At 47.4% G+C, this 12,604-nt stretch overlaps 1 protein-coding gene across 1 annotated transcript in view; it reads right to left on the bottom strand.

Annotated features, from left to right (window-relative positions):
* Positions 1-5,855, bottom strand: part of CLEC5A (C-type lectin domain containing 5A) — an 11,037-nt gene extending 5,182 nt beyond the window's left edge. The window contains exons 1-5 of the mRNA XM_045288882.1: positions 5,805-5,855; positions 4,803-4,899; positions 3,551-3,610; positions 1,022-1,072; positions 434-570 (exon numbers count right to left, since the gene is read on the bottom strand). Of these exons, the coding sequence (XP_045144817.1) occupies positions 434-570; positions 1,022-1,072; positions 3,551-3,610; positions 4,803-4,881 (327 nt within the window). The 5' untranslated portion in view covers positions 4,882-4,899; positions 5,805-5,855. The remainder of the gene's footprint in view (positions 1-433; positions 571-1,021; positions 1,073-3,550; positions 3,611-4,802; positions 4,900-5,804) is intronic.
* Between the last annotated feature and the right edge of the window lie 6,749 nt (positions 5,856-12,604).

Genomic DNA, 12,604 nt, shown 5'->3' with positions numbered 1-12,604 from the left:
CCCAGCCGCGTGGCTTCTCCACTTTTCACATTACTCGTGTTGTGATTGCTCATCTCCCTTCATTCACTAGGCAGACTGGAAGCTGATGGCTCACCTCTCTGGAGTTTGTGAAGAACGGTTACACATCGGCTCCCTGGGTTGTCCCTGCTTGTCTAGACCACCCGAGGACATCAGTCCACACTGTGCCTGATGGGAAAGGCTACCGAGTGCTGTTTTCTGTAGATCAGCTGGACCCAAGAAACATCCTCCACTCCACTGAGATGAGTCTTCATCCCAGGCTCAGAACGAGGAGCATCAATGACCCTTCCCTATGCTCTGACTTCAGCTTCACCCCTCTCATTGCCCTCCGGCCTCCCCGTCCCTCCAGCCCCGATGGTATCAGCGCAGGGTGGGCTGCACTCCTTCCTGCCCCCAACCCCTGTCGTGCTCTTACCAGCTTCTCTGGGGTGTTGACTATTGCCAGAGTGGCTCCCTCTGCTTCACAATTGCTCTTGCTTCTGTTCCAGGGTAATTCAGAGGAGGACAAGAAGAAGCATCTTCCTTGATGCAGGTTCCACCCTCTGGGGCAAACTGTGGACAGCCACGGAGAGAGAGGATGGGAAGTTGGTGGTTGAGGTGGAACCTTGGAACCCAGTTCTGAGACAATGGGGCATTAGCTTCTTTACAGCGATAGTTGTTGGATGACCTTGAACCCATTCCAATTCATAGTGACCCCAAGAGAGGAACTTGCCCATAGAGAAGTTCTGGGGGGTCTCCTAGGCTGTGACCTTTATGGGGACAGATTACCAGGTATTTCTCCCATAGAATCACCAGGCGGGTTTGAACTGCCAGGTGCACCACTGACACCCATAGGCTCCTTGACGCCCATCGGAACCTTCCCCAAGGAGGAACACCGAGGCGCAGACATTTTTGACCCAACTGGCCCTCGTTTCCCAGTCTGTAACTGGAGTGGGTTTAAAGGCCAGTGGCCCCTTTGGGCAAAACCCATTCTGTGGGAAAGTCTAAGGATTCAGCACATTACCTGTTCCGGAGCTCTCTGTGGATGCAGAGCGGCCTGTAAACATCTTTGGGACTGCGAAGAGAGACAACATGCGAAGTATCCGGGCTCCATGAGGGGCGCAGTGCCAGCCTCTCCTGGCTGCCCTGTGGCTAGCTCTGCACAAGAGAGAATTCTAGGCACCTGGCCACTGGGTGCTAGAATTCTTCAAATATTTTCCTTCTCTGAACCTCCCATCTGACCTCTACCGCTCTGTGCCACCCCCAAGGTCAATTTTCCCACCGCTTTGAGGCTCGGCAGTCAGGATGAAGTGCTGAGGACAGAAACAAAGCACCACAGAGGAAACCAAGTGTCATGGCAGAACTCGGCGCAGGGACCAGCCCTCCGGCTTCAAGCGGAATGCCCTTCATTTGACACTGCTCCTCTCTAGATGGCTGGGAGTCCTCGCCCCCTGCGATCCACCAGGTCCTAGTCTGGGGTCCCTGTCTCGATGGAGACATCCCTAATCCTAGCAGGCCAACCCTGGCCTCTTCTCTTCTCTTCATCCAACAGCTCTAAGGACTGTGGTTCCAGGACAGGTGTCAGGACCAGGGCGGACTAAAGCCGAGGGACCAGGGGAACAGTTCCTATGGACAGAGAACCAGTCTTGCCAAGTCGGCTCCCACTCCTGGAGACCCCACGGGCATCAGAGTAGAACTGTGCTCCTGAAGGCTTCCGGGGACTGGCTTTTCAGAAGTGCGTCTCCAGGTCTTAGAGATGCCTCTGGATGGCTTAGAACCTTGAGCCTTTTCGTTAGCCGCCAAGACATTGGCCGTCGGTACCACCTAGGGATGCGATGGCAGAAAAGGGTCCATGTACCTCTTTGAATATTCACAGGCGGGGTCTCCGCCTTCTTGGAAAGGCTGGCTCTCTGCTTAGGCAGCTGCAGTAGCTTTGCAAACTGGTCCCACCCTTCCTCAGTGACCCAGTAGTCTGCCCACTGTATTTACTTTAGCTAGTTTATGTAGTCACTTAAAATTGTGTTAATAAGCCAATTAGCCTTCATGTTGTCTTTCAGTGCCCTGTTCAGAGACCCTTTGGAATGTGCCCCTCACCTCATTTTCTAAGAAATTTCTTGGGGTTTTAATTGCTCATAAGCCCAGAGGGTTTTTGGAGTTACTTACGGAATATGACTCACTCTGCTAAATACCTCAGTTAATATCCATTGCCACCCCATCGGTTCTCGCTCACATTGACCCTCTAGGACAGAGCAGAACTGCTTCATAGGGGTTCTGAGACTGTCCCCCTCTAGGGGAGCAGACAGCCTCATTTTTCTCCCAATAAGTGACTGATGGACTTGAACTACTGAACCCCTGGTTGGCCACCCAACAGGTAACTGTTGGCACAGCTGAGGAAGATGGAAAAGACCCTTCTTCTCAAGGGTCTGCAGTCGTCAGTGTTTCAAGAGGACTTTTGAGGGAGGTCATCGAGGGAAAGTTTTCTGGAACTGGGGAGGGGTGCATCTCGCGGACCAGAGGTGCTCACGCACGTCCTTCAGTCATCCTTTCTGGAGTGGTGCCTTATGCTTTACAGGTGACAGTTAACAGACAGTTCCCGTTTTGCTTTTCTTCTACCACTGCTTTAGGAGCCCTGGTGGCATATCAGTTAAGTGCTTGGCCATTAGCTCAGAGGGTGGTGGTTCCAGACCACCCAGTGGCACCTGGGAGAAAGATGTGCTGTCTTTGGTAAAAGCGGTCATTGTTGTGGGCCATCGGGTGGACGCTCACTCACTGACACATGCGGCAGAGTGGAACTGTCCCGAGGGTTCTGTGGGCTGTTCTTTTTGGGGATGTATCCCGGGTGGCACAGCCATCGAGTGCTCAGCTGTTAACCACCCAGTCCCACCAGCCCAGATGCCACCCTGCAGGCGAAAGATGAGGCACGCTGCGTCCATTCAGATGGACAGCTTTGGAAACCCGCCGGAGCAGCTCTGCTCTGTAAGGTGGGGTCACCATGAGGAAGAACTGACCCATCAACAAGGCTGGGTTAGGAGCCCTGGTGGCGCAGTGGGTTAAGCAATGCGCTGCTCACCTAACGGTGCTTCCATAATTTCTGATTCAAAGCCCGCCCGCTTCCATAAAGAGTGGAGCTCTGGAAACCCTATGGGCCAGCTCTGTTCTGTTATGCAGGGTCACTGTGACGTTGGGTAGGTTTGGGGTGTGTGTGGGGTTTGTTTGTTTTTCATACTCAGTCTTCTTTATATGATTCTTTATAGGATGACAACATTTTAGCGTGTATAAAGTTCCTTCACAATCACCTGGCAAAGATTACACCCCAATCCCCATACCCAGGAAGAAAATTGGGGCCCAGAAACATCACCCAGTTTAGCCTTGGCTCCCACATCTACAAAAGGAAAGGGATTAATTAGAAAATCTTTTTGGTTGTTTTGAGGAAAACCAGAAATTCTTGGGAAAGGAGACTTCGAAAATGGTATCCCGGGCCATACAGCAAACATACTCATTTTAAAAGTACACGAGAAGTAGAGGGTGGAGAGGTTCGAGTTGCGTGCTTTACCTGTTCCGTAGCTCTCCGTGGGAATGATGTGCTCACTGCCTTGGCCAAAGATCTGCGGGACTGCAAAGAGAACCAGCAGTAGGCCAGCTGGAATTTGCCTGCGTGATGGGCATGACACGAAGCGAGTGCTAATGTGAAGCATTGAGCGCCTCGGCTCAGGCTGGTGAGTGTGCTAGGCTTGCTGTGCAGGTGTTCACAGGCTCCTGTTCTTTCCTGCTCCCTGAGGTGACAGGAGAGTCACCCTCTGTTTGGGTATCAAGGATGGCAGCCCTTTTCCCAGGACCGTTTCCTAATCCTACTTCCTGATATGAAGGTGAACGCTGGGCATTAAATCAGTAAGTCTGAGAAATCAGTGCATTTGACTTATGATGCTGGTGAAGAATATTGGAAGCACCCTGGACCACCAAAAGACCAGACAGGTCTGTCTCAGAAGAAGTACAGCCGGCGTGTTCCTGAGAAGAAGCAAGGATGGCATGACTTCACTTGTGTACGTGGGGCACGGTATCAGGAGAGACCAGTCTCTGGAGAGGGACATCTTGCTTGGGAAAGGAGGGCAGTGCAAAAGAGGAAGATCCTTGGTCGAGAGGAAGATAGACGGACACAGGGGCTGCAAGGATGGGCACAAGCGTGAGAACAACGGTCAAGATGGCCCGGACCAGGGAGTGTCCATTCTGTGATCAGCAGGGCTGCTCTGAGTCAGAGCTGACTTGGCGGCACCAAGCACCAACAGCAACAAGAGCAACCACATTTCCTCTCTCTACCAATCTGGGTTGCAGACCAGTCGGCTCGCTGCAATTGCCAAAAAGCCCTGTGACCGGTGGCCTCTTTTTCTAAGCATTTGACTGTCTGTGCACACAGACATCTCTCTCTCTCTCCATTAAATTCTATTTCCTTCCAATGCAGCAGTCCTCACGGCCATATCATTCAGGCTAAACTTGAATTGCATTTACAACATTTATCAATAGTAACCACTGTCGCTCAGTGATTTCGCCAGGAATCCCTGGCTCATTTTCTCAGAGCACACACTTTGTGTCGGGGCCCAAGCACGAGTCACTGGTCAATTCTTTATCCCCAAGGCATAGCAAGAAACCTTTGTGGCCCACTCTGCTTATCAGGGAGGGAGAGGGGCGTTGTCAGCCACGTTCAGGTGAAAAGACTGGAGCAATTGACCTTTACACTTGACCATGCCTTTGATCAGAGTCAGAGAACAAGGCTCCATGAGGGCTGGGGTAGAGGTTGCTCCGATACTCACAGTACAGTAGGAAGAAAGTCATTCCAACGACTTTCAGGACCACCACGATCAGCCCCGAGATGATCATGTGCCAGTTCATGATGGCGATGGGGAGGGGCTGCAGGGACCAGAGCACAGCACCTTCAGAATATGGGCCGTGTGGTTTCTCGCCACCGAGACCTCCTAGTCTGTTTACTCAGAGTACCTGTGGGGGCGTGGAAGACCGGGACATGTACCAGGAGGGGGCCCAGCACCTGCCTAGGGAACAGGCGGGACCTAGTGCAGCTGGGCAGCCTTTGAACTTGGTACGATGTCCCTCTACCCACCTCCCATAGCTGGGCCTCAATACCATTCTCATCTGCAGGTCCTAAACTCCTCTTGAATTTGCTGTGGACTGCGGGAAGTACACACAAGTCAGCCGTAGGGACATACAGCCCTAATCCTCCTCAGAAGCAGGGGTAGTGAGACGTCAGTTTACTGACTTCACGCACATCATCAGGAAAGACTGAGGTGGTCGTTAGGAGCCATCGAGTCAGCTCTGACCACAGCCACCCTGTGCACAACAGAATGAAACACTGCCCTGTCCCGTGCCATCCTCACAACTGCCTTACAGGAAGGACGGGTTGCTAGAAAATGACATCATGGTCGGCAAAAATAAAAGATTGAGTACAGTATTGAGAACAACCAAGGATCATGAATGTGCACGGATGGGCAGTGTTTTTGTTTGTTGTTCGTGGGGGGAAGGGGGTCACCATGAATTGGAGCCGCCTCAAAGGAAACTAACAACAACAACAACAACAATATCATCATCAACAACCAACTCTTCCAGTGAAATAAACCTGTACGCTATGAAGTGGGTTTTGCTCCATAGATTTCTGCTCGGTCGTCTTGACCATATTCCCTCCAGCTGTTGGCAGCCCCAGTCTTTTAAAGACTGTGCCAGGACAGGTAACCCTGAGGGTTTGGACATTGCAAAAGAGCCCACCATCTGTGCAGCTAAGATAGACGTACAGACAGACTCACCTGCTCTATCCTGGAGGCCTGGTTGACTGGTGTAGTGGGCAGAGGTCCCTTCCCCCAGGAGGATGCCTCTTCTGTTCAGGTCTGGTCCTCCCTCTTCACAGTCTGTGTGGGCACCCTTCCTGGTCAAGCACAGCTTCCTGTTCTGCATTCTTGGCAAAAGGAGTGGGCGGGGGAGGGAGGGGAAGGAAACTGCAGTCTTGGCAGAAGGAAGGCCCCCGCTTAGGTGTCTGGGGAGGAGGGCGGGGAGGCTATTATCCAGGGGAACATCTTTAGGAGAAGTCAGAAAAAAAAGCACCTCAGCACGGACTCACCTTGTCTGTGCTTGCCCTTGAAACACAGTGGGAAGTGGATGCTGTAAAATAGCAGCAAAGAGTGATTTTTGGGTAAAGGGCATTTAGAAATTCTCTGAACTGTTCTGGCAACCGCCTTCTCTTGCTCTCTTCCTCTTTTTTTTAAAGGATACATCTACTATTTATTGCAGTCTTTCCAAAATCCAAGGCTAAATCAGCTTAACTATTCTTTTGGTCGTCAGAACATAGCACCCCTTTCTCTCGAGAGAGCAGATGCTGCTGCTGATGATTTTGATTACCTCTTGTCATTAGGGGCATTGACACGAGTGAATGAAAATATCAGACATTTTCCCCAAGGATGGAGTTCATTGCTTTAGTTTCTCATCCCCAATGTACAGTCAGAAGAAAACAAAGGGTTACATGCACTATTGGTTGCGTCAAAATATGGACAGGAAATGTCAATGTCTCATCATTTGAATATTTCTGTATGTCCAATGTCTTTCTGACTCTCTGCCTCCTTTCTAGCTAACGGAACAGCCCACCTCCACTTACATAGCACCGCAGTGAGCGTTCACTGCATGGTTCTGCCTCAGCTCCTTAGCACATGTGAGCAAATTTTCAAATAAAAACACACTAGTTGGCGCTCATGCCTCTGTTGAAAGAAGGAGCTGAAAAGTAGAAGGAAGGGGCCACAGGCTCCCCCCAAAGTGGGGGAAACCATATGTCTTTGCAAAAGAGAAGTAGGTTAAGTTTTTATGTATTACAAAGGCAAAATGTCTTTGCCAAAACAAAAACAAAACATAACGTAAAGAACTACAGCTATTCCACAGAAAAGACCCGTGGTGCAAATTTTACTAGTCAAAGGAACGAGAATTTCCACAGTATGAATTTCTGAGTGCACCTAAAATAAGAGGAGCCCTGGTGGGTTAGGAGTTGGGTGCTAACTGCAAGGTGAGCAGTTCTAGGCCACCACTTGCTCTTAGGGAGAAAGTCGAGCCTTTCTAGTCCTGTGAAGTGCTCGAGTCTTAGAAACCCACAGGGAAGGTTCTGCCTGCTCCCGGAGGACTGCGATGACTTGGAATCCACTCGACGGCAGTGAGTTTGTTTGTGTGCTTGTTTTAGTGGGAAAAAAAAGTTGCCATCAAACCTTGTCCAAATGAGTGTCTGAAAGATTCTATGCAGTCCAGTGGAAATTATATGACTTCTGCAGAATTAAGCATTCACAAATAGAGCCTGGTCAAAATACTGGTCGATCAGAAGATTTGGACTGGCGGAGAACTTTCTGGAGAAAAATGAAATAATCTCTGATATGTTACATAGCAGCTGATTGAAGCAATGACAAACACAAGAGTCCCAACATGCTAACATGCTTACTTGTAATATGGATGAAACCTTGTAGGTAGCCAATGAATATATTAAAATGGTACATGCAATGTGACAACAACAAAAATGACGTATTTCCATGTGTTGAGAAAAGACAAATTAGCAAGTGTGACTTGGGAAGAAATCCCGAGATGGTGCCTGTGCGATTCAGACTGTTAGTGAGTTTAGAGGTGTGTGGCAATATTTCATAATGGAGAGGAACTTGCTTCATCCACCAGGAAACTGTGTGTGAAAATGCTCCTGGATGTGGTCATTTGCACAATGTACCAGGCATATCCTGGCATCTGGATCCTCAGAATAGTCCATGGTTTTAATGATGAGTTGAATTCTCAACAGGGAAACCTATTGCCCAACACACACACACACACACACACACACACACACACACCCCAAACATCATTAAAATGAATAAAAGGCATGCAGACAGGTATTTTAATCACACCATACTTCACGGACTCTGAGAAGCCCAGTGCTGTTGTGCTCTGTGATGCCGTAGACTCTGTCACTGGTATTTTAGATTCCAGCAGAATCTCCAATTGTGGACAGGTTTCAGCAGAGTTTGCACACAAAGACAACCAAGAACAAACTAGGCCACTTACTTCAGAAAATCAGTCGAAGGAAACTATATAGATCATGGCCAAATATCTCCCAGCTTGCTTGCTCCGTATACATCATCAGGAAGGCTAATCAGTGGAGGAGGACATCACGTTTGGTGAAGCCGAGAACTCATGAAGGCAGGGAAAACCCAGGGACAGAGATGGGCACACTAGCTGCAAGGATGAACTGGAGCATCTGGCGACAGTGAGGATGAGGCAAAGGGCTGGGCACACTTAATGCTGTCATATATATAGTTCATATGAGTCAGAATGGACCCATCTACGCATGCATAAATCTTTTATAAATCTAAATTCTCTCTCTATCATCTATCAACTATCTACCTAAATTATGTCTCGTATCTATTTATAACCTGTAAAATATAGTAAGAGAATCCCATGAGCCAATTCAAGCCACTGAAGTGTTAAACTCCAGCTAAGCCTAAACCGAAGAAGCACATTAGCCTGTGTCATCAAAGGATTATAAATCATATTAGAGTTTAAACTCTGAGCACCTGATTTACAGACGGCTATGACAGATAATGAAAATCCAAAATTCATTTGCAGAGACCTTATGGGGAACAAGCCTTCATTGAAGTCCCTTGGAATATTGACCAGAGATGTGAAACGTCAATTAATGCTGGTATATTTAGGTTAAAATTTAACATCACTTGTTTTTCCTTTTAAATTATTCTTGTTCTTTTTTAGAAAACAATTTACTGGCATAAAATCCACACATTGTACAACTCAACAATTCATTCATATTAAGAATAGTTGTGCAATCATCACCACAATACATATTAGAACATTTTCTTCTTTCTTGTGCTCATTGTTATTAGCTCCCCATTTCCCACAACCTCCCCTGCTACCCACCCAAGAAACCATCATTCTGCTTTTCTTTGCAGATCCCTTGCCTGTAATCTTTTTTTATAACAGTTTTATTGGCACGCAACTTACATATCATACAATTCAACAGTGTAATCATGCAATCACATAAGGAGAATTGTACTATCATTACCATATTCAGGTTTAGAACATCTCCCCTCCCCCTTGGATAAATTGCCTTTAGAACGAATTGTGCAAGTACAGTAAGTTCTAGTGTTCCCTCCCCCATCAGCCTTCATTTTTTATTTCTGAAATCCCATTTCCCTCCCTGTCACCCACTCTCCACTCCTGCACCCCCTAGCAACCCTTGCTTCAGTTATTATCACTATGCAGTCACTCTTCCTGTGCATCACAAACTGGGAAAACCAACAGAAACAATAAAAAAAATAATTGAAATGAGGTGGTCAGGATAAAATAATAATAATATAAAGACCAATATGCAAATAATGCACAAGAAAGAAAACACCTCCATCAAAAATTCAGGGAAGAAATTTCTGTCATGGAACAAGTAAGAGATACTTGCTCCCAGAGCAATACAGGTTGGGTCTGTAGGGAGGTCATCTGGCCAAGTATCAAGTTTGATTCAGCATATGCAAGATTACAGTGGTCTCTGCCTGGTAGGAAGGCTGTTGAAGATTCTTGCCTTTGGCTAGATTGGATCTGCCAGCGGTTCAGTCTGACTTGATACTCTGCAGATGGGTTTTGAGGTCCCACTGTCCTCTGTAGTCTTCTATATATTGAGTGCTCATAATTTTAGCTCTGGTACTTTTCCCTTTGCCATATTAGAATTTTATAATTGCCATCTTTGGATCAAACAAGCTCGTGTGCTTCTTCCATGTGGACTTAGTTGACTCCTCACTTAGATGGCTGCTTATTTGAATACAAGCCTTTAATACCCTAGACACCACTCTGATCCATAGTCGGGCATCATCTAGCTTCTTCACCACACTTTTTTGTGGCACCCTTATCTTCATTGATAATTTCATGAGGATGAGTATCAAACAGGGCCATGTGATTAGAACTAATTGTTCTTGAATTAGGGATAGAGTTAAGTATGAACCCAGACTCCATCTGCTTGTCCGTAGGGTTTGCATGTCCCAGGTTTACTTTGGCTGTCATAACATGACAGAAATCAGACCCTATAAACCAACTGCCTCACTAGCAACCATAGCCAACCAGCAACCAAATAAACAGAACACACATACCCCCACCAAAAAACAAGAAAGAACAAAAACAACAACAAAGAAAACAAGCTACAAGCAGGAAAGCAAAACCCATACAAACACAGAAGTACAACATTGTCAATCACTCCCAGGGTATACATCAGTGGTTCTCAACTTGTGGGTCTCGACCCCTTTGGGGGTCGAACGACCCCTTCACAGGGGTTGCCTGATTCATAACAGAAGCAAAATTACAGTTATGAAGTAACAACAAAAATAATTCTATGGTTGGGGGGTCACCACAACATGAGGAACTGTATTAAAGGGTTGCGGCATTAGGAAGGTTGAGAACCACTGGTATAAGTCAAGTGCATTGTTATCATCATCAATTTTCCCAGTGACTCAACACTGCAGACACTGCCGGTAAGGGGAGTCTATGCTAGTACAGTCCCACCTTGAACCAGAACCCATGAGATTTTGTCCTACACAGTTTGATCTCTCATTTGATGGGCTCTGTTGACCTTAAATATGGAGATTGATGCTAACGGAGGCTTTCCTGGGTCAGTTCTTCCAAGTGTAGATCCCTGCTCATTGGGTCCCAACCTGCCGTGCCCCTGTAGGGTGGGCATTGAGGTACATGGATGGTGATCTTGGGTCCCTTTTCATTGGACACCCACCAAGCCGGGGATTCCCCCCAAAGGTCCAGTGGCTGCAACTTCCACAATCTTAGGACAGTCACTTTGCTTCCTCTCCCATCCAAGTTCCCCAAGGGTGCAGGCAGCTTCGAGGCAGGGTTCAATTCATTAGTGGGGCCTCTATGGTATGTCCTTCTGGTGTAGCATTGTGCCCTGCTGCTTGCCAGTCGGTTTCCTGATCATCCTGGTGCTTAGTCTACCTGGTGCTTCGGTTCACCGAAGGTTGGGTAGAAATTAATTCATAGTGTCTACCCAGGTATCTAAAATCTGTCCCATTGTCCCCCTAGGTTCCCTATACTCATTGTTTAGCATCCTTTCCCGCTGGCTGCGTGGCTAGTTCTCATTCTCCCCAATCACCCACCATACTCACCAACAGAACTATCAGCAGCTCCTCCACCATGTAGGTGGTCCCCTCTGATTTCTTTGGGATTGAATAAAAAGTAACCAAGGTCATTATACAAGTTGTATAGAAATTGTTAAATGCTGTGTACATGTTCACTGAAAACATTATACAATTTTGTTTTTTAAGAAGAAATGTTAAGCTTAGGCAAAATAGATAAAGACCTGTACAGATATACAAATATTGCTTAGTGTGTTAATTACATTAGCTGGTTTCAATTTGAGGATTAAGAGTGTAGGGGTGGAGTCTAGCCTGTCAATCAGGATATATAGCCAATGAGGCCTCTGTGTGGGCATGGCCTTCTCCTGAGGATTCTGGGAACTCTTGTATTTCCTCCTTGGAAGTGGGAGACACTCTCTCTCTGCTCACTCCCTGGGAGACGTTGACGCTGACAAGACACATGGAACTACACTAGTGCCCTGAGCTGGAGAAGCCACATGGACACCTCTGCCAGCGCTGAGATGCTTACCATGCCACTAGATCCACAAGACTGCCCACCCACTGGCCTGTGATCTTCCTGCATTCAGCATCATTGCATGTGTTTCATGAGTCTGAAGAGGACTTTATAGATTGGCATTGGACATATGGCCTAACATCGGACTGATGGACTTGATCTAGACTGGGCTGGGATGTTTTCTTGATATTCAATTGCTCTCGTATATAAAGCTCTTTCTGACACACATACGAGTCTCCCTGGATTTGTTTCTCTAGTCCACGGGGACTGACACAGTTAGAAAAATAGAAAACCTGGAATGCTCTTGCTACACATTGGCCTTAGCTTTGGAAGCCTTGGAAACAAGCACAGGCTGCAGGAGAGCTTTATGGTAAAGTGGCAATTTAGTATGGTGAGAATTAAGTGTGCAATCACATTTGGGGAAGATTATTCCTTGGTTTGAGGAAACTTTGTGAATTGACCAGCTATTCAATTGTAAAAGCACCCCCCCCACACATTTTATGTTGGGGATTGGTGTAAAGAGTGAATTTACTGCTCTGAGGGTGCAGAAGCTGTGGATTTCACCTTTTTATGTTTCTGAGAGGAGTTGTTCTCCTTCCGTAAAGATTTACAGTCTTGAAATCCACTGGGCAGTTCTTCTCTGTCCTACAGGGCCACTATGAGCCGGCCTCGACTCGAAGGTCAGGGGATGGGTACACCACCAAAGATCAATGCCAGGGATCCTTCTCCCCTCCCACCACCTCTTATTGAGTGACGCAAGACTTTTTCCTTTAGTAGTGTTGTGACTGGTGGCGTAGTGGTTATGCATTTGGCAGTGATCCGCAAGGTCTGAAGTTCAAAACCACCAGCCACTCTGAGGGAGAAAGATGGGGTTTCTACTCTCGTAAAGAGCTATAGTCTCTGAACTTCACCGGGGCCACTCTCCTCTGTCCAGTGGATT

The sequence above is a fragment of the Echinops telfairi genome, unplaced genomic scaffold (assembly GCF_000313985.2).
Source record: "Echinops telfairi isolate 266 unplaced genomic scaffold, ASM31398v2 ScPeMD7_23;HRSCAF=83, whole genome shotgun sequence".
Classification (NCBI taxonomy): domain Eukaryota; kingdom Metazoa; phylum Chordata; class Mammalia; order Afrosoricida; family Tenrecidae; genus Echinops; species Echinops telfairi.
This window is presented reverse-complemented; position numbering and strand designations above follow the sequence as displayed.